The 19,514-nt window shown below is 47.6% G+C and overlaps 1 protein-coding gene across 2 annotated transcripts; it reads right to left on the reverse strand.

Moving 5' to 3' along the window:
• Positions 1–128: 128 nt before the first annotated feature.
• On the reverse strand, positions 129–8,690 carry ARHGDIB (Rho GDP dissociation inhibitor beta). 2 transcript variants are annotated; one of them, XM_056516429.1, is made up of 6 exons: positions 8,473–8,690; positions 4,939–5,127; positions 4,295–4,378; positions 3,355–3,431; positions 1,836–1,899; positions 129–924 (listed from the first exon to the last, which is right to left on the reverse strand). In XM_056516429.1, the coding sequence occupies exons 2-6, from the start codon at positions 5,114–5,116 to the stop codon at positions 725–727; spliced, it is 603 nt and encodes a 200-aa protein (XP_056372404.1). In that variant the 5' UTR covers positions 5,117–5,127; positions 8,473–8,690; the 3' UTR covers positions 129–724. The 2 variants fall into 2 exon arrangements, with proteins under 2 accessions (XP_056372404.1, XP_056372403.1); XM_056516428.1 differs by lacking the exon at positions 8,473–8,690 and adding an exon at positions 5,244–5,382.
• Positions 8,691–19,514: the final 10,824 nt, after the last annotated feature.

Below are 19,514 nucleotides of genomic sequence, written 5' to 3' on the forward strand. Positions count from 1 at the left end.
GATGCTTTGAAGGAGGAGGGCTATTTCCCTGCTGAAATATGCTCTTAAGCCTTCCTATAATGCATTCTTCACACGCACATCACTGAGAAAACATGCTCTAGAAAAGAATGCGACACTCACGCAGAAAAGAAGAAAGAAATTGGTTTTATTCTCACACACTGAAGTCTTGTTACGGCATCTAGCTGCATTCCCTCTGACTGGCTTTGCCTGCACAAGGATGGATTTTAACAGGGTAGGGCACCAGATACAGACCAGGAGACCAACAGGGGAGGTGAGTAACCCTTTACAATGAGTCAGAGCACATGGCAAGTGTAACTCAAGATAGGGATTTTCCAGGGACCAGTCCACCCCTGCCAGGTGATCTTGTTTCCTCAAAAAGGCACTTCCAGGACTGGAGTTGGTACAGGAGAGACTGGGACAACAGGAGGAAGTACTGGGGGAGAGGAGGGCAGATGCTTCCCAATTTAACCCATTGTGGTGTCATGATGGGATGGATGGTGGTGAGAACAGTTGGGCTGTTTTCAGTGTATCAGAAGAAGCAGCAAAGGCCGCCTGCAGGGCTGTGCATCGACCAAGGCTGGCACAGAGTCCCAGCACCCACAGGAAGGGCTGCCAGGGCTGAGGCCAGCCATGCTGGCAGGAAGGAGCAGTGGCGGGCATGGCCCACCTGGAAACTGGTGCAGGAGGCAAGGGGATGGGAAGGGGGAAGGCAAACCGGGTGAACTCATTCTGTCCATTCCTTCTTGATGGACAGGTTCCACTCCCAGGTGAGATGGTCGTGCTTGTCATCATCCGTGAAGAAGGATTTGTTGTGATAGGTGCCCCGAGCCAGCATACCCTTAGGAGCCTCTTCAACAGGTGTCAGGAACTCGTACTCCTCTGGCCGTGGCCCATAGCTGCCAACCATGAACGTGGCTTTGTCCACTAGGAGAAAACAATCCACAGGGAATAAGACACTCAGATGGGGAACGATAAGGGAGAGAAGAAGGAGCAGAAGGGAGATGGGGGAGAAAGGAACAGTCCATGTCAGCAAAGGAAAGCAGAATCAGTGGGAAAAGCAGGTTAGTGAAGCATAAGGACAGCTGGAAGGATAACACGGATGGATGGGCAGGTGAAGGCAACCATGTTTGGACACTCTCACATGTATGTGCTTGTCCCGGTTTGAGACAAATTTGGGAGGAAACTGAACATTCTGGCTGTTAGAAGGGCATAAGTATACCCAGCTCAAGATCTACCTTGATTTCCCACTGCTTCTCTTTACTGGAACAGAATGCTGAACAGAATGCTGAAGCTTTAGAGGAGGTTGCACAAAAATGCATTAGGGGGTGTGTGTGCAAAATGGGCCTCTCCTCTGCCTTGTCCAAGCAGAGCAGCACTGAGGAGAACCCACGGGCATACACACGGCCCTGCACACAATGGGAAGTTTTCTAGAGCAGATCTGAATTTTACCAAGTGCTTCTAAAGAATTTTCAGAGGGTGGGAAGCTCCACATAGGCTGAGCACTGCACAGGGGGTGGAGGAGAAGAGCTCTGTATGGAGAGGCAGTCTGTGGCAAGCACTGTCTAAGCAGAGTCTCTGTGGACTTTGCAGACAGTGTAGCATACAGACACCAGAGCTGGCTCATACTGAGTTCACACAAAACAAGAAACTGCTGTCCGGGGTGAATCAGGCTTATGCACTCTGCTGAGAAATCACCTCCTGACTGTAAGCACAGGGTGGGACTTGGGAGCAAGGGAGGCTCTGTCCCAGCCCAGAGCTGCAGGAACACTTCTTTGAGAAGAGGGAACACACAGGTAGGAGCAGTGCTGTGCAGGGCATGCAGGGCTCTTACTCACCCTTCACCCCTGTCCGGTAGGTGTGCTGCACATATTTCAGTCCCGACACAATGTCCCTGTTTACCTGCAGGAAGTAACCAGAAGTGTCAAGAGAGGAGTTTTGGGTCTGTACCTGATGATTTCCCCCTCCTTAGGGACACACCCTTCTTGGCTCCCTACACAAGAGAGCCTCAGCACAGGGCACATTGTACAGGTCCCTAAAACAACTTCTCCTTTAGCATCCTCTGTGAATCTCCTGCACTTCCCCATCCTTTGCCCAGCTTTCAAGCTGACTGGAGCACATCAGTAAGGTTCTCAAGACATGCTAATGAGGACAAAGAAAAGTGAAACAGGGAGTTCTCATTTAGTAATTTTCATATTGGAAACCATCCATGGGTAACTAGAGTCAGCCCTTCAGCCCCAATGGGTGGGCAGCTTCCAGGTGCCCTCCAAGCTTCATTGGGGAGCTGGAAAGTTTCTTCTCAAAAGACAGAGGGACAATTTTCATGATCTTTTCTCAAATCTCCCATGGATAGCTTGGATGTATCCACTGCTGCTCCCCTCCAGCACACACTGCCTTCCCACAGTGTACACTACTCAGTCTGAAAACAAGATGGACAGATCCTTTTACATCCCAGGATAGAATTCACACAGTATGAGCCCTTACCAGCCGTGAGACTGAGGGAGGGAGTTAGAATAACCTGTCTGGCTTCAGGTATCTCCAGTCAACAAGGCACAGATACAGATGGAAATATTCCAGAGCACAGAAGAGAGCTGGAGGTGTCATTGGGGGACATTAATCTCTGAGACAGCAAGCCTCAGAGAAAAAGGGAAATCTGCCCTACAGAATCCACAATATTAGCACCTTCCCTCATCTGTCTCATGAGAATTATCTTTTTTCCCTTTCTGCCTTCTCTTCCAAGCCCAGCTTTGAAGCAAGCACTTGCAGAGATAATCACTTCAGTGCTGGATGCCACACTGCAGTGTGGCAAAGTTTCATTCTCAGCTGTAAACAGAAGAAATGGCTGACACACTGATTAATGGGTGTGAGGGAGAAATGAGCCCATTTGGCTATATCATGACCTGAAGAATTCAGGGATCTTCAGCCAAACACTACAATACTGCATCTTTTTAATATGTCCATGAAGCCCAGTAATACTGACTAAATCAGTACTTCATGAATAGCCATTCTCTCTTCTCTTCTCCTCCCTTTTCATTTCCACTTAGTGTGTACTAAAGATTTTCCAGTGGCTAAAAAGCAAAACCAAACTCAACCAAAACAACCCATCTGGCTTTTAATCCACTTGTTGTTTATCAGTGTGAGCAAACAGAAACCAACTTCCTCCAAGGGGTGAGCAAGCAGAAGCAATTTCCTGGAAATACCTCATCCCTTGTTGAGTAGAACAACACCTGAAGCTAGGGGAGCTTTGCAAATGTCCATGTTTTGGGTAGACATGATGCCTGGCTCTAGTTATCTGACAGACTGCCACTGACTGGCCTTAGCAACTGATAAGAAGCAACTGGAAGGAAAACAACTCACTCTGAAGTGGATCTTGACTCTGTACTCCACCCCCTCCTTTAATACAAAGGTCTCTTTCTTGAGTGCTTCGAGGTCACCTGCAAGGAGAGGATCAAGCTGTCAGCTAGAGATGTTAGAGCAAGGAGAGACCAGGCACAGGGGAGAAGATGGGGATGGGGTGAGCATCCCTTCAAAGGATGACACCTGTAAAATGAGATGCAGACATCTGGGTAAGATTGTGTTGTGCAACCAAATGTACAGAAATTCCTGGGTGTTTGTATGTACCTGTGCCCACAGAAGATGATGCTAAACAAACAGAGGTCTGAGCACATACACTCATTTGTATAAACTCATATATATACATATATAAAGATGTTTATGCATAGGCTGGTTGCTGAGCATATGCAGGAGTGTGCTCCATCCATGGCTAGCCCTGGCTTGGGTGAGAGGAGCATGTCTCACAGCTCCTGCCCAGCTTGGAAGGCTGCCTGGGCCCCACAGGGCTCTGCAGAGTTTTGGGTGAACAGGAAACCTCTCTGCCTCCCAGGCCCAACTTCCTCTTTCTGCACAAAAGCCCATATAAGGTTCTCTCCCCATGTCTCCAGAGCCGGAACTGCAGTTTTGCTCGATTCTGAAGTTTCAGTACAGCCTGTTACCCAAATGCACACACATCCCTTGTGCTCATGAAATCTCATTGAAAGGAAGCAAGCACAGATGGCAAGAGAAACCCAGGAGCTCCTAGAGCAGTCTAGATGAAGAAAAAGACCCTCAATATTTTCCTCTGTTACATCTTCTTTTTTATTCATATGTGTATACCTTAAAATAAGAAATAAGGCTAGGATGACTTCAGAGTTCCTCTAAAACCCACTGTAGCATCCCAAGGACAAGCTCCTCTTAACCTGGAGCATGCCAGGGCCTTTGCTTGTTCCCCTTTGTGACCAAGGGCAGAGCCTGTGCCTACCTGTCAGGTCCATAGTGATTGGTCCTGGAGCAGAGTCACATACCAGAGTGAGCCGGGTGACCACCACATTGGGAGCTGTTGGGTCTGCAGGTAGGAAAAGCCAGGGGGAAGCTGTCAGCTTGCAAAATTAAATGCAATCAGAGGGGAATGACACTGAAGAAACAGGGATGCCTTGCCACACAGGAACTGCATTTCATGAAACACCCAGTAATACCAGGCTTCCTTAGTACAACAGGGCCACATGTCTACCCAGCCCTTCCACATGGATCCCACTGGCCTCCATGACAATACCTAGAGGTGGTCTTTCCACCACACAAAACTTCCCTTTTAAGATTATTCTGAGCAACAAGACCAACATTCAGCATAGGCTGACCCCTTCATAACCCCTCAAAAGTCCTCTGAGACCCATATATCTCCCACCACAAGTCCTTTTCCAATGCCAGCACTCCCCAGGAATCTTCCTAACACTCAGAGCATCTTCCGTGCTTCCTTTACGTGCAGCTTTCCACCTGTCTATCCCCAGTCCTCCAGCACAAGCAGTGCATGTCCCTGGTCAAACAAGATCCCTCTTCTTTGAAACAACCTTGCCTCATGCCCACAGCACACTGTTGCAGTACCTCTCCCCAGTCCCCCCATCAGCCTACCTACTACCACAGGTCCATCTCCCAGCAGGGACTTCTTGTACTTGGCGAGGCTTTCATCATCCTTGTCCAATTCTTGTAGCTCCTGCAGTGTTTTCTGGGGAGGAGGTTTGTAGTTGAGTTTCCCATCCAGCTCATCATCATCATCCTCCACATGAGGTTCTTGTGTCTTCTCAGTCATGGTTTCTTGGTCTGGGTGACAGAGGAGGGGGCAGTCAGTGAGATTGCTGTGGATGGGAGCAGTGTCCTCAGGAGCACTCACCCACTCTGGGCACAGCGTGGCTCAGTGCCCTGACTGAGGCACCCACCCCGTGCCAAAGGCAGCAGGATTCCTGCAGGCAAATGGCGACGGTGATCGGCTGCAATCCAGGCACTGCTGTGCTGATATTCTGGCTCAAACACAGCCCCCCTCTGCCCCCGCTCCTCTCTCCCTGCAGGCACCACGCGCACACGCAGACCTACAGCATCCTTCCCTCCCAGGGAGGAGGTGCAGGAGCAGAGGCTGAAGCCAGAGTGATTTACAGCCACTCTGCAGCACAGTTGTGGCCGGCAATTACAAGCCATCCTACAAGGCTTCAGTGCTCGCAGGCACTGCACAAAGAGCCACTGCCACACACTGGAGCACAGAGAAACACGAATAAAGCCAAGGACAGATGTTTCGCTCACCCTCTCACAATGGGTTAAAAGCCACGTTTCACAGAAAGATCGAATACCTGACAGCCAATTCCTTGGTGAGCAAGCCAGCTGAAGCTCTCAAGGAAGCAGGCAGGATAGTCTATCTGCTGCTCACTCAGGCACCAGTCAGGATCCTTCCCACTGAGGAAGGGAGTGTGATGGTGACCCCAGAACAGCCACGAGTAACCGTGCTGCTCCAGTGGTGCTTCTCGGAGTGGGGAGGCAGGACAGCTGGAGCTGCAGCCAGAGGGCTGGTCACACACCACTGAATGGCAGAAGGGCACCAAAGCTGCTTGGGTGGCATCCCAAGTGGGAGCCAGAGCAGGGAAACATCAACCAAAGGGCAGCCAGAGCATGGGATGGAGGAGCAGGAGACAGGCAGGAGAGGTAAGCAATGCTGTGCCATTAGTCAGCTGCCTGCCTGGAGGAGCCAGCCACATGGTCCTAGCCACCTTCCCACTCTTCAGAGAAAGGCTGACAAACAGAGAGTGCCCTGGTACAGTGGCACTTGTCACAAATGGCCAAGCCATTCCTTGCTCTTTGGCAGCAAGAGGATTGATCAAGCTACTCAAATCATTCAGTTCACTTCCACTTATGCCTCTTTGAGACTGTCCCTACTAAAAAGTCCCCTTCTGCTTCCTTGTGTCCTTAATATTTGCCCCTGTTCTCAAAAGTTAGACTGGGAGCCAATGGGATACTTTTTTAATTCATTAAAATAGAAAAGAAATACCAAAAAAAAAAAAAAAAAAAAAGAAAAAAAGAAAAAACAACCCTTCAAGGTGAATCAGCAAGTGGTGTCAGGCAACTCTGGGTAGTATGCAGACTTCTGAGAGCAATTCCACTGCAGAGAAGAAAAATAATCACAGAGCAGTACATTGGCATGTTGCAAAGGGACAGAGTATGACACAAACAAGACCATTCAGTCAGATATTCTAATTGGAAATGGCCATTGCAAGACGACTTTGCAATTTTGCGATGAGTGAGAAACGAGTACAGAGTGGGCAGATGGGAAATAAAAGGGAATCTCAACCCAAACAAACAGGAAAAAACGAGGTCCCAGCAGTTGAATAACCCTGGCTCAGTTCATGAACAGATCTAGGAATACGAAGTACCCAGATACCATAGGAAAGGCCCTTGAGCTTGTCCTCAGGAGAAAGGAAACTGAAAGATCCTTCCTGAAAGCAGCAATTACACATGCCCCACCACTTTGTGGTCCCAGCACAGACACCTCAGAAAGCCTCACAATCCCCTCAGTGCCATTCCACATTCAGCACAGGAGGAGGCTGTGATCAGCCACTACCAAGCCTTGCCTTCCACTTGGGCTCCAGCTGCAGGTCTGAGCACTGACCAGAGCTCTCCCACAATAAATCCCAGGCTGCATCTGCCACCAATACAAGTCCAGACCAGAGGTGCCTGCCTGCCCCCACCCCACCATGTCCATCTCTTGTGGTTTATCACAGGAGAGGCTCAGACACAGGAGATGGAAAGAGGCAGCTCTCAGAGAAAAGGCAGACTCAGGACTGGACCAGCTGGTTGCTCCTCATCCCTCAGACCTTCCCTTTGCATCACATGTGCTGCAGAGACTGTCCCTGCCAGCCCGCGGGGGTGGCTCACTTGAGGTGGAATGCTTTTAGGTTCTGAAAACCTCCCAGAAAGGGGGGCAGACAACCTGCCGTGCCAACAGCAAGATCCTGCAGGGAACAGGACCAGCCAGGCTGTCTGGGATGAACAACCTCTGGCTCACAGGCGTTTCAGGATGGCACTGATCAGACCAAGTCCTGGCATTTTTCCCCAAGCTGAGGACATAACACTGCCTTCCTGCCAAATTCCAAGGCAGGCGGTGACCAAGAGGAAAGCTCCTACCTCAGCAGCTCCTGCCCCTACTTGCTCCAGCTCCAGAGCTGGTCCCTTCTGCAAGCTGAGACACATTCCTGAGCTCAGGCACCACTGCTTCCCCAGAGACACCATGTTGCTGTCGGGGTTCCTGAGTTTCTGTGCCACTGCTCAGGCCAAGGGCTATCATGGAGCCCCCCTATTCAGACCAAGTCTCACCAAAATGAGAAAATTAACCCTACATTGCTATATGCAAGGAGAAATCTGTGTGGTTGGTGTCTTGCCCTGCCACATTTTTCTTGCGTTTCTGCAGTCCCAGCCCACAGTCCTGCATCACCTGCACCCCTGAGGCATGGCAGCACCCGTGAAACAGGAGGGAGAGGGCAAGGGCAGGGTTAGGGATCCGTGTTGGAGAGAGATGGCTGCAGGAGGCAAAGAAGGCATCGCTCCTCGGCGAGAGGTGCGAGCGCCGCGGGCAGACAGCTGCCCTCGCACCTGCAGCAGAAGGGGGCAGTGACAAGGTGGAGGGCAGGCACCCCCCTCGGCCCCCCCATGCCCCCACGGAGCACAAAAAAGGACGTCAGAGGGGCAGCATTTTACTTGCCCTCCGTCTGCTCATCCCTTCTCCAAACCAACCCCTGGCCGAGGGCTTATCTCCAGGAAGCGGGTTTAGCAGGGAGGAAGTAATTTTCCGCGATGGGGGAGAAACACACCGGCCTCAGCAGCGCCCCCAGCCCTGGCCTCCCCACCCCAAGCCCCGGGGTGCGGGGACAGAAGGGGAGCGCACTGCTAGGGTACCGCGCCGCAGGGATACAGGGATACACCCGCCGGCAGCCCGGACCGCGGGGTCCCTTCCCTTCCCCTGCCCCTCCGCCGCAGCCTGCCTTCCCCCGGGCAGAGGCAGCGCTCTGCCCGTCCCCCCGGGCAGGACCGGGCGCACCCGGCCGCTCACAAAGGCGCAAAGTTGCGCGGCGGGGAGCGAGCGGGGTGCGCCCGCCGCGCTTTATCCGCGCTGCCCCGCGCACTCACCGGCGGAGCGGCGCCTGCGGCCGCGGTCCTCCTCTGCTGTCAGCGCTCAGCCCGAGCTCCGGCAGTTGGAGCAGGAAGGAAGTTGGTGAAGAGAGGGGGGAAAAAAAAAATAACACTCACACGCAGCGAAAAAAAAAAAAAAAGAGAGAGAGAGAGAGAGAGGGAGAGCGCGGCAGCGGCAGCCCACCCGCAGAGCAGCCCTGCGCGGCCCCGCATGCTGCGGCGCTCCGCCGCTGCCCGCTTTGTCTGCGCCCGCCCGGCGCCGCGCTCTTTTTGCGCAGAGGTGCCCAGGGCTTTGTCTGCCGAGCTGAGCCCGGCCGGGGCTCGGGCTCTCGGCGAGCGACGGGGGTGATGGCTTTGTTTTTCTCCGCGGGCTTTTGTTTTGTTTATTTTCCTGGCGTTATTAAGGTCGATTTCAAAAATTGGCGCTGATTTATACCGGTTAAAATGTGAGGAATATCAGGCTGTGTATTCCTGCGTACGTGGGAAGATAAGGAGTATTGCAAATGGAGGTTCTTATAAACCTCATTTTTCCTGCTACCTGCTGCACTTAATCAGCTTATTGTTCCCAACTCCCAGCCGTTCTCACACAAGCAGTTTCAAAGATCAGCTACCTCAGGAAGAAAAAGCTCTCGTTTCCCCAGGTTGCTTAAACGATCAAAAAGATTTTACATCGCTTGCTTGCTGAAATATCAGCAGATTTCCTCTTTCTTTGCCCCTCATGGAGTGCCCACCTTGCTCCTCAGTCGCATAAATCCTTCATGTACATAGTCCTCAATGCACAACAAATTAGATCATTGGCTTGCAAATGACAAATCTGGGCCTGCAATGACTGATAGACTGCTCTTAATGCATTTACAGCAGCAAAATAAGCAAAGCATATCTATTGCCAATGGGCTTACACTCACTGCCCCAGAACCACATAGCCATTAGAAGTGTTTATTGTAAACAAATTTTTAAAGGTTGTAAACAACTGAGGAAAAGGGCTCTTCTTCAGGAATGAACAGATCTCAGAAGAGGGGGATGATTTTTTTCAGCCAGATATTGCTTTCATTTAGGTTATGGGTGGCACAATGATTCTTACCTCATTAATTTCAAGGGGAAAACAGAGCATATGTCTGTCTGACAATGGATCCCCATTTATCAGGGACTATAGCCTCAGAAACATTTTAAGCTTCCATTAATTAGTTTCACCATCAAGAAAAAATATTTTATTCTCTGCCACTCTTTTTCACTGCTACACTAACCCTTCCCTTGGGCCAGCACAAGGGACCTGATTTGAATACTGTACTGAGATAAGTTCAAATGGTACCAGGGGAAAAAACATGTAAGCAAATGTGTAAGTATATATTGGTTAGTTTTCAACCCAGATAGGTTTCCTCGTACTTGTTCATAATGGACAAACGTGGCTAAACCTTTATGCCAGGTGCTTAGTGGGATGGGGTTGAGGAAAGGACAGAGCAAATTCTTTCAACTGCAGTGCCACTTTATGGCAGCTCATATCATTCATTTAAGCAGTCCTGGCCTGGGAAAGATGTGAAGAGTTGGATGTGTTAACTATGGAAAGCTTTGAGGAAGCCCCTGTGTCTTGTACATCAGCTTCTTGTCTTGGTTTCTTTGCTGTGTGGACTAACTCTCTTACCTCTCTGATTTCAGTTTAGAAATTGAACACAGTTTAGCTGAGAGGAGATGTGGGTTGAGGTTACTGTTCATTCATAGCTTGGTTGGAAAGTACCTTGGTTTTAGCAACTGTGTACAGTGCAATTTTAAGTAGTGTTATTGCAATCATTCTTGCTGAGGAATAGTCGAGATTAGCTTGGTCTCTTTTGTGGGTTTCTTTTTAGTTAAACACTAGACTCATGTGCCTTTGTGTAGCTATTTGCACAGTATTTCTAAACACATGTGAGCATAAATTCAGTTTGTCCACAAATACACATAAAGGTATAGCTATGTGTGGCTGTGTGCCACCATAGGTATGTACATTCAGCCTATATGGGTTCATCTGCCCAGCAAGCAGGGGAAACAGACTTCATTCCTAAATTAGAAATTAGTCAGTGTGTAATCATGGGGACATCATGTAATTGCTCTGTGCCTCCTCTTCCCGTTGGTGAGCAGTGTGAGAAGGAGCTGTAGATGTTGGAATCGCACTATGCCAAGCAGATGGGAATGCAGAGCCAGGCTTCTGATCCTTTGGGTCAGCATATCCAGCATCCTGCTGGGGATCCACGTCACTGCTCTGCTGGAGGAAAGGAAAGGTTTGAACCACAATGGAGCAGAACATCACTGAAAGCAAATCTCTACCACCGAGTATTTAATCTTTGACAAACTGATGCCATGCCATGAAGATCATCTCTTGGCAGACATTGTCCAACCCCAGCCACTTCTTTTGTCTGTGACAGAAGGAGGCAGGGACAACAGCTAAAGTGTACCTGCTTTATTGCAAAAAACATGATAAAATTTCAAATGTGTTCTTAGCTGGAAAATTTAATTTTTTATTTAAAATATTATGATTAGGTCTTTTTTAATTTTACCCCTCTGATAACAGTAGATTGTACAATTAGTAGACCACATTAATTGGCATGATCAACTGCTAGTGTCTAAGTTTCTTTCAAAAAGTTTATGCAAATTTTTAAATTCATATCCTTCAACTACGCAGCCTGTATTCCCAACAGTCATATATGTCTGTAGCACCCTATTGGAAACAACAGACCTTGACTTTTTTTAAAACTGTAAGATTTTAAAAATTAGGCTTTTTTTTCCTCTTTGCATTTGGATTGCTGCCATTAGGTATCCAGTATTTCTGGATTTGTATTTTCTACAGTGGTGGTACATTGCAGCTTTGTGCTGCTAAATGTCATCTCCATCTTCTGTGGAACAGGTTGCTGTGTTTGAGGAACAGAACTACTTCATGACCTTTAGAAGTGACTAATCCAGAAAAATTTCACCTGTTAGAATCTCTTATTTCCACCTACTTGTAATTTCCAACCTGTCTAATCTGGAGCTGAAATTTCCCAGGCTGGAAGCTCTGAGGGGAAAAATAAAAAAAGAGATTTCAGCCAGGTAGAGAATCCATTTTTGTGACTTTAAGAGGCTCAACAGAGTAATACTTTTTAATGCTGCTCTTGTAAAGTGATTTGTTTTGGAACTACTAATTTGCATTTTCACTGAACTCGGTACATAGTGTTACTAACTTTTATTTCTCTCTAATGAATAAAGTTGCTGAATCCTGTCACTGTAATGAGTTTTGCCTCCTCCTCAAGCTTTTTACAGTCTCCAGGAAGGCTACAGGTGACACGCTGGGATGACAGCCTCACAGTTCAGCAAATTCACGTCACAGGTGCTGCAAGGTGAGCGTCAGTTTTGGCCCTGGGTGTCCCCTAGGTGGTGTCCCCAGATGGTGTCCCCAGATGGCAGAGATGCTCTTTTCCCCAGAGGTGGGAGGAGGTAATCCAGTCCTGACGCAGTCACGAGGGGTTGGGAATGGGCAAGGTGACAGGTCAGGGAGCTCAGACATGAGACCTTTCCCTGCCATGTGGGAGAGCATTCACTGCACCACGAGGTGCCACTAGCTCTGGTAATCCCAGCACTGCCTTCTCAGACTCTCAGTTAAGCGGGATAAACAGGTGATACCAAAGCCAATGAAGCATGAATTCATCCCCTCTGAATAAAACACAGGCACGAATTGCCCCAGGACTGGCTTTAAAAGTCAGCATTGTAAGGTTGATCCTGTTGTGCCTAGAAGTGGTGCCTGTTTTCTTCTTACTTGGTGCTACTCACCCCTTCTGAAGTGCTGCAAAGGAGTGTGCAGCCCTCGGGGTGGGAAGGGGAGGAAGGGATGGAGGCTAGGTAAAATTCCAGGCAAGGGAGCCTGTATTCAGCATGGAGAGCAAAGAGAGAGAAGGCACTTTGAGGTGCCCCTTGTAAGGGTTTAACTGGGTTTTCCAACCCCAAATCCCATGGGAATCCTTTCAAACCACCTAGCCACTGGACTTGAGAGCTCTCAGCTGCATGAGGAGCTGACCCTGAAAACATGACTGCGTGCTCCATCTCTCCATCTCCTCCAGAAGTGATTTCTTTGAAAGATGGAGAGATTGGAGATTTAATACTTGTCTAAGCAGCTTTCAGGCTTGTTAAAGTGCTAATCCCATAACCCCCATCACAAGCCTGAAGGTGTGCAAAGACTTCACATGTCACTTCACAATCCCCTGAGGGAACAAGGGAAACAGGAAGAGAGAGGAAGGAAAAGGATTTTGTTGGGGTTGGGAGGGTGGGGGCAAAACAGAGCCAGTTTCCTCCAGGGGCTATCCTGAAACAGAGCAGCTCAGTGAAGGAGACAGAGGGAGAGCTGTGTTGGTAGGAGGGGGTGAGTGAGAGGACAGGGCTTGGTGAAAGGGAGATGGTCCCTGTCAGGGAGCAGGGGTGTCTTCTCTGCATCCCCTGCACTCCAGAGCTTAGTGTGCAGGAAAGCAGCTTTTCTCTCCATCCCTCTCTAGGTGCCGTGGCAGAAGTCAGGGTTCTGCAGGTGCAGGTGTCCTAGAGAAATCACCCCCCAGAGCTGGATTTAAAAGGGGACTGGATTATTTTAGGACCTCTCAGAAAACAGGTGGTTATGTAAGGTCAAATCTCAGCAAGTGTAATCAAATCTCAGTTCTAAGCTGATCACCAAGCAGGGTGTTAGGAGGTATTTATTCAAGCATTCCTCCCTGTGTTGTGACTTTCCTCTGAAACAGCCAGAGCTGAAGCTGGGACTAAATTAGGAGAGCTGTGGCATCCTCTCCTCCTCTGCTGACCTTGGGAAATCTCCCTTGCCAGCTGCACCCTGACATTCCTGTGCTAAACTGTACTCTCAACAAGGAACTTGATTTCATCCTGGAATTTATGGCTTCTAGTCAGGTTGTGTCCAGCCTCTGGCTAGCTCTTAGGTGCCTTATGTACCTTTGTGCTTTGCCTGTAGCTCAGGGCATGCTGCTTGCAGCTATATCACATCTCTCAAAGCCATGAGACAATAATTACCAGCCTCTCTGTGGCAATGTTTTTCCTTTATTGCAGTTGTGCTGTTCACATATTATTGCTCTCACAGCCCTGCCTCCATAAACCCCCACAGTGTTATTATGCTGGATTCTTGTGGAAGAACTGGTGTGAGAATTGCTGTTCCTCCCACTCCTTCTTTTTCTCTTGTATTGCAGATTTCCGTGTACAAAGGAGAAAAACAAACGTGGTGTTCAACAAAAGAACTGGTGGCTATTTAAATTCTCAGTAAATATTATCCAGTGCTATATATTCACAGAAGATTAACAAGCAATGAATGTGCAACATTTGCACATGATGAGTGTTCTCCTCCCGATCTAATAGAAACACACCCAGAAATAACCCATAGGAGTTTAAGTGGGTCTTGATGAGAAGCATATCATGCTAAGGGAAAGCATGGCAAGAAATCACCATACTGGTCATTTCACCTGCAGCATTGAAGTCCTCAGAGGAGGATGTTCCTGTGGGACCCTTTCATTGCTGGCTAGTGGGGGGAAATTCTCCTTTTTCTCTCTCTCTTCTTTTCCTTTATTTTCTTTTTCTTTCTAGAAATAACTTCCAGCATTACAGTTAAAATATGCCATCAGCTGTCAGTGTGCCACAAATAAATCTTAGTGTATACAAAACTGTCAGCACATCCTTTGTGCAACATGTGCATGCCCCACATGCAGTGATGACTACGAAATAATTCACTTTTTCTATGGTGTGTTTATGGTGCTTGACTGGACTAGAAAGCAAGCTGCAATTCCAGGTCCTTGGTACAGAAATATCCTTAGCAGCCCCCCAGTAAAAAGCTTCAACACACTTTGTAGAGGTGTGTACCTCTAGAGTGCAGAGGATCTAAATTTAAAAAAATAAAAGGTTAGAATCTGACAGTGAAAGTCCATTAAAAACAAAAACAAAAACAAATGAACAAACAAACAAACATTACAACATCAAGCTCTACACTTGTGCAAGATCCTGAGGGCTTAGTACTAGCAGTACACCTAAGCAATAAAAGGAGAAATTATTTTTTTTAATTGATTCAGATTTTCATCCTCTGGCTTTTCCCCTTCCACAGTTATTTCCACCAGGGATCTGCTATCACATGGCAGCTAGAGCATTTAGCATCCAAGTGTCTGGGAGGTGAGCAGCAACCCAAGAGACAAGATAATGGAGCAGGAGGAGCTGCCTCCTCTGCCCATTAGTCAAATGTTCCCAAGGAGAGTTTGAGATGCTCCCCAGAAGCAATCATTTCTTTCTGAAAGCCTCAACTGTTACGTGAAAAAAAAAAAAATCATAATAATGATGGCAAAGGGCTGGACTGGATGAGACTGCACAGAGGTGCTTTTATGTGGTAGGAGGAGGAAGGAAGAATGCCTGTTGCATGGTGTGAAAGCCACAGGAAGATATGTGCCCCCTTAAGAAGAAGAAGAAAGAAACATTTTACCAAAATGTTTAGGAAAGCCTTCTTTTATTGGGCTGCTGGTTGCCAAGGAGAAAGAATCGATCATTCAAAAAGAAAAAACAAAAAAACAAGAGGAGAAAAGGAGCTGTCAGGAAAGAAGACATCTGGAGCTAATTTGTGTACAATTTCTCTTCTTAGCCCAGTGACACTGAATCATTTTCTTCACTGTTTTAAACTGAATAAAGCTCTGGAACTATCTAATTTCTGTTTAAATAAAAACACACTCTTTCTTTTTTTTTTTTCAACAAGGCAATATTACTTCTTTGTTTAGTTCAATGCCTGATCATTTTATAAAGTGCTAGTGTGCCATTTAATTGCTGTTCACAGGTACATGGCATGTAATTCATGCAGAAGGAATCAATTATGAGAAAGGAAAAATCTGAATAAGACCCTTGAGACAATACTGTGGAAGCTCTGTGATTCAGGTACATTTTTAGGGCAAACACAAGCTCTGCTTTATAGCAGTCACATAGATAACCAGATTAACTACCTGGGTTTGATAGAAAAAGGGAAAATGCTAAGTTTTGGTTCAATATATTAATGTTGAGCTTGTTCTGTAAATGCCATTCAGGAGAAAAAGAATCTTATAAATGAAAAAGCAGGTATTTTAATTGTGGGCAGAGTGAAAACAAGGAAGAAAGGATGCTTTTTAAAATGGTCTAACAAAGCCAGTCCTGTTGTGTCATTACCAACAGCCTGGATGCAGACATTAAGCAAAGTTAGTGCACAGAAAGGATGCTCACTAATGATATTGCTTTCTCTTGGGACAACTTTGCAATGAGCATGGGGATGCTCTGAAACAATGCATCACAAAGCAGTTAGAAACAACTGAGCTTTTTGTGCTGCATGGACAAGAACATCAGTCTACTCAGCAGATGCCTGCATGGCTGAGTCTCATCTGCAGGTCAAGGAAATTTCTCTCCACCATCTCTTCTATATTTAAAAATAAAAACAATATAAACATAGTTCTCTCTCTGATGGTGAAAAAGGCTATTAAAAAAAAAAAAAAAAAAACAACAGAGAGGAGAATATTTCTTTTGGTTTTTCTTTTATTTATGTCAGGGAGAAGTTAATAAAATCTTGCTAACATAACAGTCTTGTGAGTGTGAGATACTAAGACTTGGTTATCTGTTCCGAGAAAGGCCAGACTCACTGCTGAGAAGAAAAAATAACTCTGGTAACTAATGAAGTGTAGGACAGACTACATGGTTTTATATCATCTGCTATAAAAATACCCAGAATGTCCTAAAGCATTTGTGCCTGGAAGCATGGGGCCTGTAATGATGTTCTGATGTGTACAAGTAGAGCACCCTTAACTGAATAAGGAAAAGCAGGGAGTTCAGTTTTCCTGAGGAAGCTTTGGCAATGGCCATTTGGCTTGAGGACTTAGTTATGTCCCCAATATCTAGTTTGCAGCATGGACAGAACTGTTGCTGATGGTTCAGCAAAACCTTATCACTTGATCTATATTTCCTCAAAGGACCCTTTTCTCTAGGTTGGTCATGGAAATCTCCCTCTTGAGCCCTGGTAATGGAAAAACAGACCTCAGCCTCTTTCATTTCTGCCCTGTTGCCAGAAAAGCCTCCAGGGTATGAGTGGAAATGAGTACCAAGATCAGGCTCTTCTGCAAGCTGAGCTCAGTGATGCTGAACATAACTTGTATCCAGCAGCAGGCACAGATTCCCAAAGTCAGCACACCCTGTTTATTGCAGGCTCTTATAGATGCTTAATCCCAACACCAAAATAACTTGCAAGATTTCCTGAAGAAAAAATGATAAAACTCTCCACAAGTATGCCTTCTTCTCTCATTTTTAATGGACTGATCTGCATGTATTCAAACAATCAAATATCTGTGCCAGGGAAAGCCCAATCCCCTGTATCTGTTTCTCTTTTCTACTCTAGCACAAATGACATGAGGCTTAGGAACATGGTCAGCATTGCAGGAGGAGGATGACAGCATGTGAGTCCTCATCTGCAGGCACCTTACTACACTGAGCTTCTCACCAAAACACTGTTGACATGTCAGCCTCACTGATCTTAGACCAACAGAATCCCATTCTAAATCCAGATCCTGCCATGGTTCCCTCACCAGGGATCCAGAGGCACTTGGTAGGCTGCCTGTTTTGGGCAGGGAAGCCAACATTTTACTGCCTGGTTAATTCTCTGCTCACTTCCAGTTAGGTGTATTGTTGTGGCAAGTGATAAATCTCCATCAATGAGGCACAAAGTCTCCCAGGTATGTGGCACAAGCTTGTGGAGATACATTTCAAAAGTTATTGTGGCCCACACCAACCACAGCCCTTATCAGCTGCATCCCTGAGTCTGTGCCTCAGCTGGGATTTCCTCCCACAGTCCCATGAGCTCAGCCAGCCTCTGGAAAAATCACTGTCTTGTAAACTTGTGTTTTCTTTGTCATTCAAGTGAGCTGCTATTTCTGGCATAACTACTGTTTCCATGGCTACACCAGCTCATAAATAGGGTCAGAAACCTTGGAGATGTTTAAGTGATTCCTTGGAACAGAATATAATCTGGCCAGAGGTGATGAAGCTCAGGAGTTTCCCTTTGAGGCCACGAGGACTGCACTCCTGCTACCACCTGGACACCATGGTTTCTGGTCTGGATCAAATGGCAACTGTTGTGGCCAAAAAAGTTGGCAGTGGCTTTCTTGGGGAAGAAAAGCCTGGGCAGGGAGGGACAGGGATTGGGTACTCAGTCCCTGGGCAGGACTTGTTATCCATGTGCTGTGGCAGCCAGGCACAAACATGAAGCAGGTGCCTCTTGCTCTGAAAAGAAGCTGTGCACCACAAATCTGCAAAGTAAATGCTTTCTAAGGGGAAGGGAGAGAGAGGATGGATGGAGAGAGAGGACTGATAATCCTGGGAGATAAGAAAGAACATGAGAAGTGAGGCCCTTTAGGGAGTTTCTGTCATGTTTTGTCAGTGGTAAAAAAAATATCTTCATGTGACGCCATGGAAATTTTTTCCCACAGTCCACTTTTGTTAAAGGGAAACGAGACAGATTTCTTTGGGAAAACAGGAAAACAAAGGGACTATTTTGAAAACAAATAGCCTGAACATATGTAAATTTTTAAGCTTCAGGAAAGAGGAGTAGAGGGCTGTACAGCTGATTTCCCCAGCAACTTTACCTACATAAAAGAAGGCAGAAGGGGAGGGGGAGCCCCTGGAAACCTGTCTGCAGCAGATGGAGGCATGGGAATGAGCAGCAGGGATGGGAGTGAGTCTGCTGCCAGCAGGCTGCACCTCTTTATATCCACACAAGCAGGTCCCTGCCCACAGCAATCACTTGTGCTGTCAGAGGAGGATGAGTGCAATCAATCCCCACACATTTGTGTACAAGCTCCAGTCATCACAGGGAGGAGAGGATGCCAACATGATGCTGCCCCCGTTCTCTTTCCTGTGCCCAGAAATTACTGCACAAGCCTCTGAGAGCTGTGTGATTGTCTCAAATGTGTGGGAATGTAAGTGTGTTTGCTCCTTCTCTGCTAGATTGAAAGCCTCTCAGCTACATCTAGCATTTACTTCCCAGCTTCTCAGCTCCCACTCAAGGGCTAGGACCTTATTGATTTTTTTAATGTAAGCTGAGAGCCTCACTGAAGGATTTATCTTGTCTAACTTCAGCCATCTGAAAGGTCAGAGGCCTCAGCTATGGGACTCTTGCTCAGCACCAGCACTGTGCTGGACTGGTGTTCACTGCCAGGGTCTGTCACATCAGTGAGATTCTGTCCCTTCTTGGTCACACCCCTGGCTGGCATGGCTGCTCCAAAATCCCCTCCTCCAACCTCACCCAAAGACAAATCCCACCCATCATAAACAAACCCACACTCTGGTTTCCTTCTGTCCTTGTTGCTCTGATGCTCCTGGTGCCACTCCATTCACTGGGGTTATTTTCAGTCCTGCCAGCTCTGATCTTGTAGTGAGGTAGATGCTCAACATGGGTAAGTGTGAGGTGCTTCACCAGGGCCCAGAGCCCCTGAGGGTGGCTAACCTTGTGGTTAGACCTCCAGCCAGACAGCTACAGGCCATGACTGAGGCACTGCTGCAGATGAGGATGAGGATGAGGATGATCTTCCAGCACCTTTTTGCAGGACTCTGGACCTTCTCTTTTCATCCTGAGACTCCACCAGCGCTTTCCACATCTCTGACACTGATCTTCCAGGCTATTAAAACACATGGGTATAAAATAGTGTGCATGACCATGCATGGAGTTTTGTTTTGCTGAGCTCTACCTCTGAGGGCCCCTCACAGTAACAATGCTATTGGTACCCAGATGTGACCCAGCTGTTGCCTCAGCCCAGCACCTTGAGTCTCAGGAGTGACTGGCTGGACACCTACATGCAACACAAAGGTTCCCCATCCACCCCCTGCCCTCCCATCTGCTTTGCTTGACCCTGGCAGCATCTCAGCAGCATTCCCTATGACTCCCTCAAGTGGACTCAGCCCTGTTGGCACTGGGCTAGCTGCATGCAAGGTGTGTCTTCGTCCCTGCAGCACCTCTGATACGTTTATTGGAAGCCCCTCAGGCATTCCCTAGCACAGGAGAGGGATAG

This window comes from Oenanthe melanoleuca, chromosome 1A, assembly GCF_029582105.1.
Source record: "Oenanthe melanoleuca isolate GR-GAL-2019-014 chromosome 1A, OMel1.0, whole genome shotgun sequence".
NCBI classification, from domain to species: Eukaryota; Metazoa; Chordata; class Aves; order Passeriformes; family Muscicapidae; genus Oenanthe; species Oenanthe melanoleuca.

Bases quoted from the DNA above. Each gene is read 5' to 3' on its own strand.
- ARHGDIB (XM_056516429.1), bottom strand. From the start codon at position 5,116: ATGACTGAGAAGACACAAGAACCTCATGTGGAGGATGATGATGATGAG. The intron at 4,379-4,938 runs GTAGGCTGATGG...TCCTACCTGCAG, and splicing joins AGATGGACCTGTGGTAGTAG to ACCCAACAGCTCCCAATGTG. The intron at 1,900-3,354 runs GTGAGTTGTTTT...TACTTCCTGCAG, and splicing joins GAGTCAAGATCCACTTCAGA to GTAAACAGGGACATTGTGTC.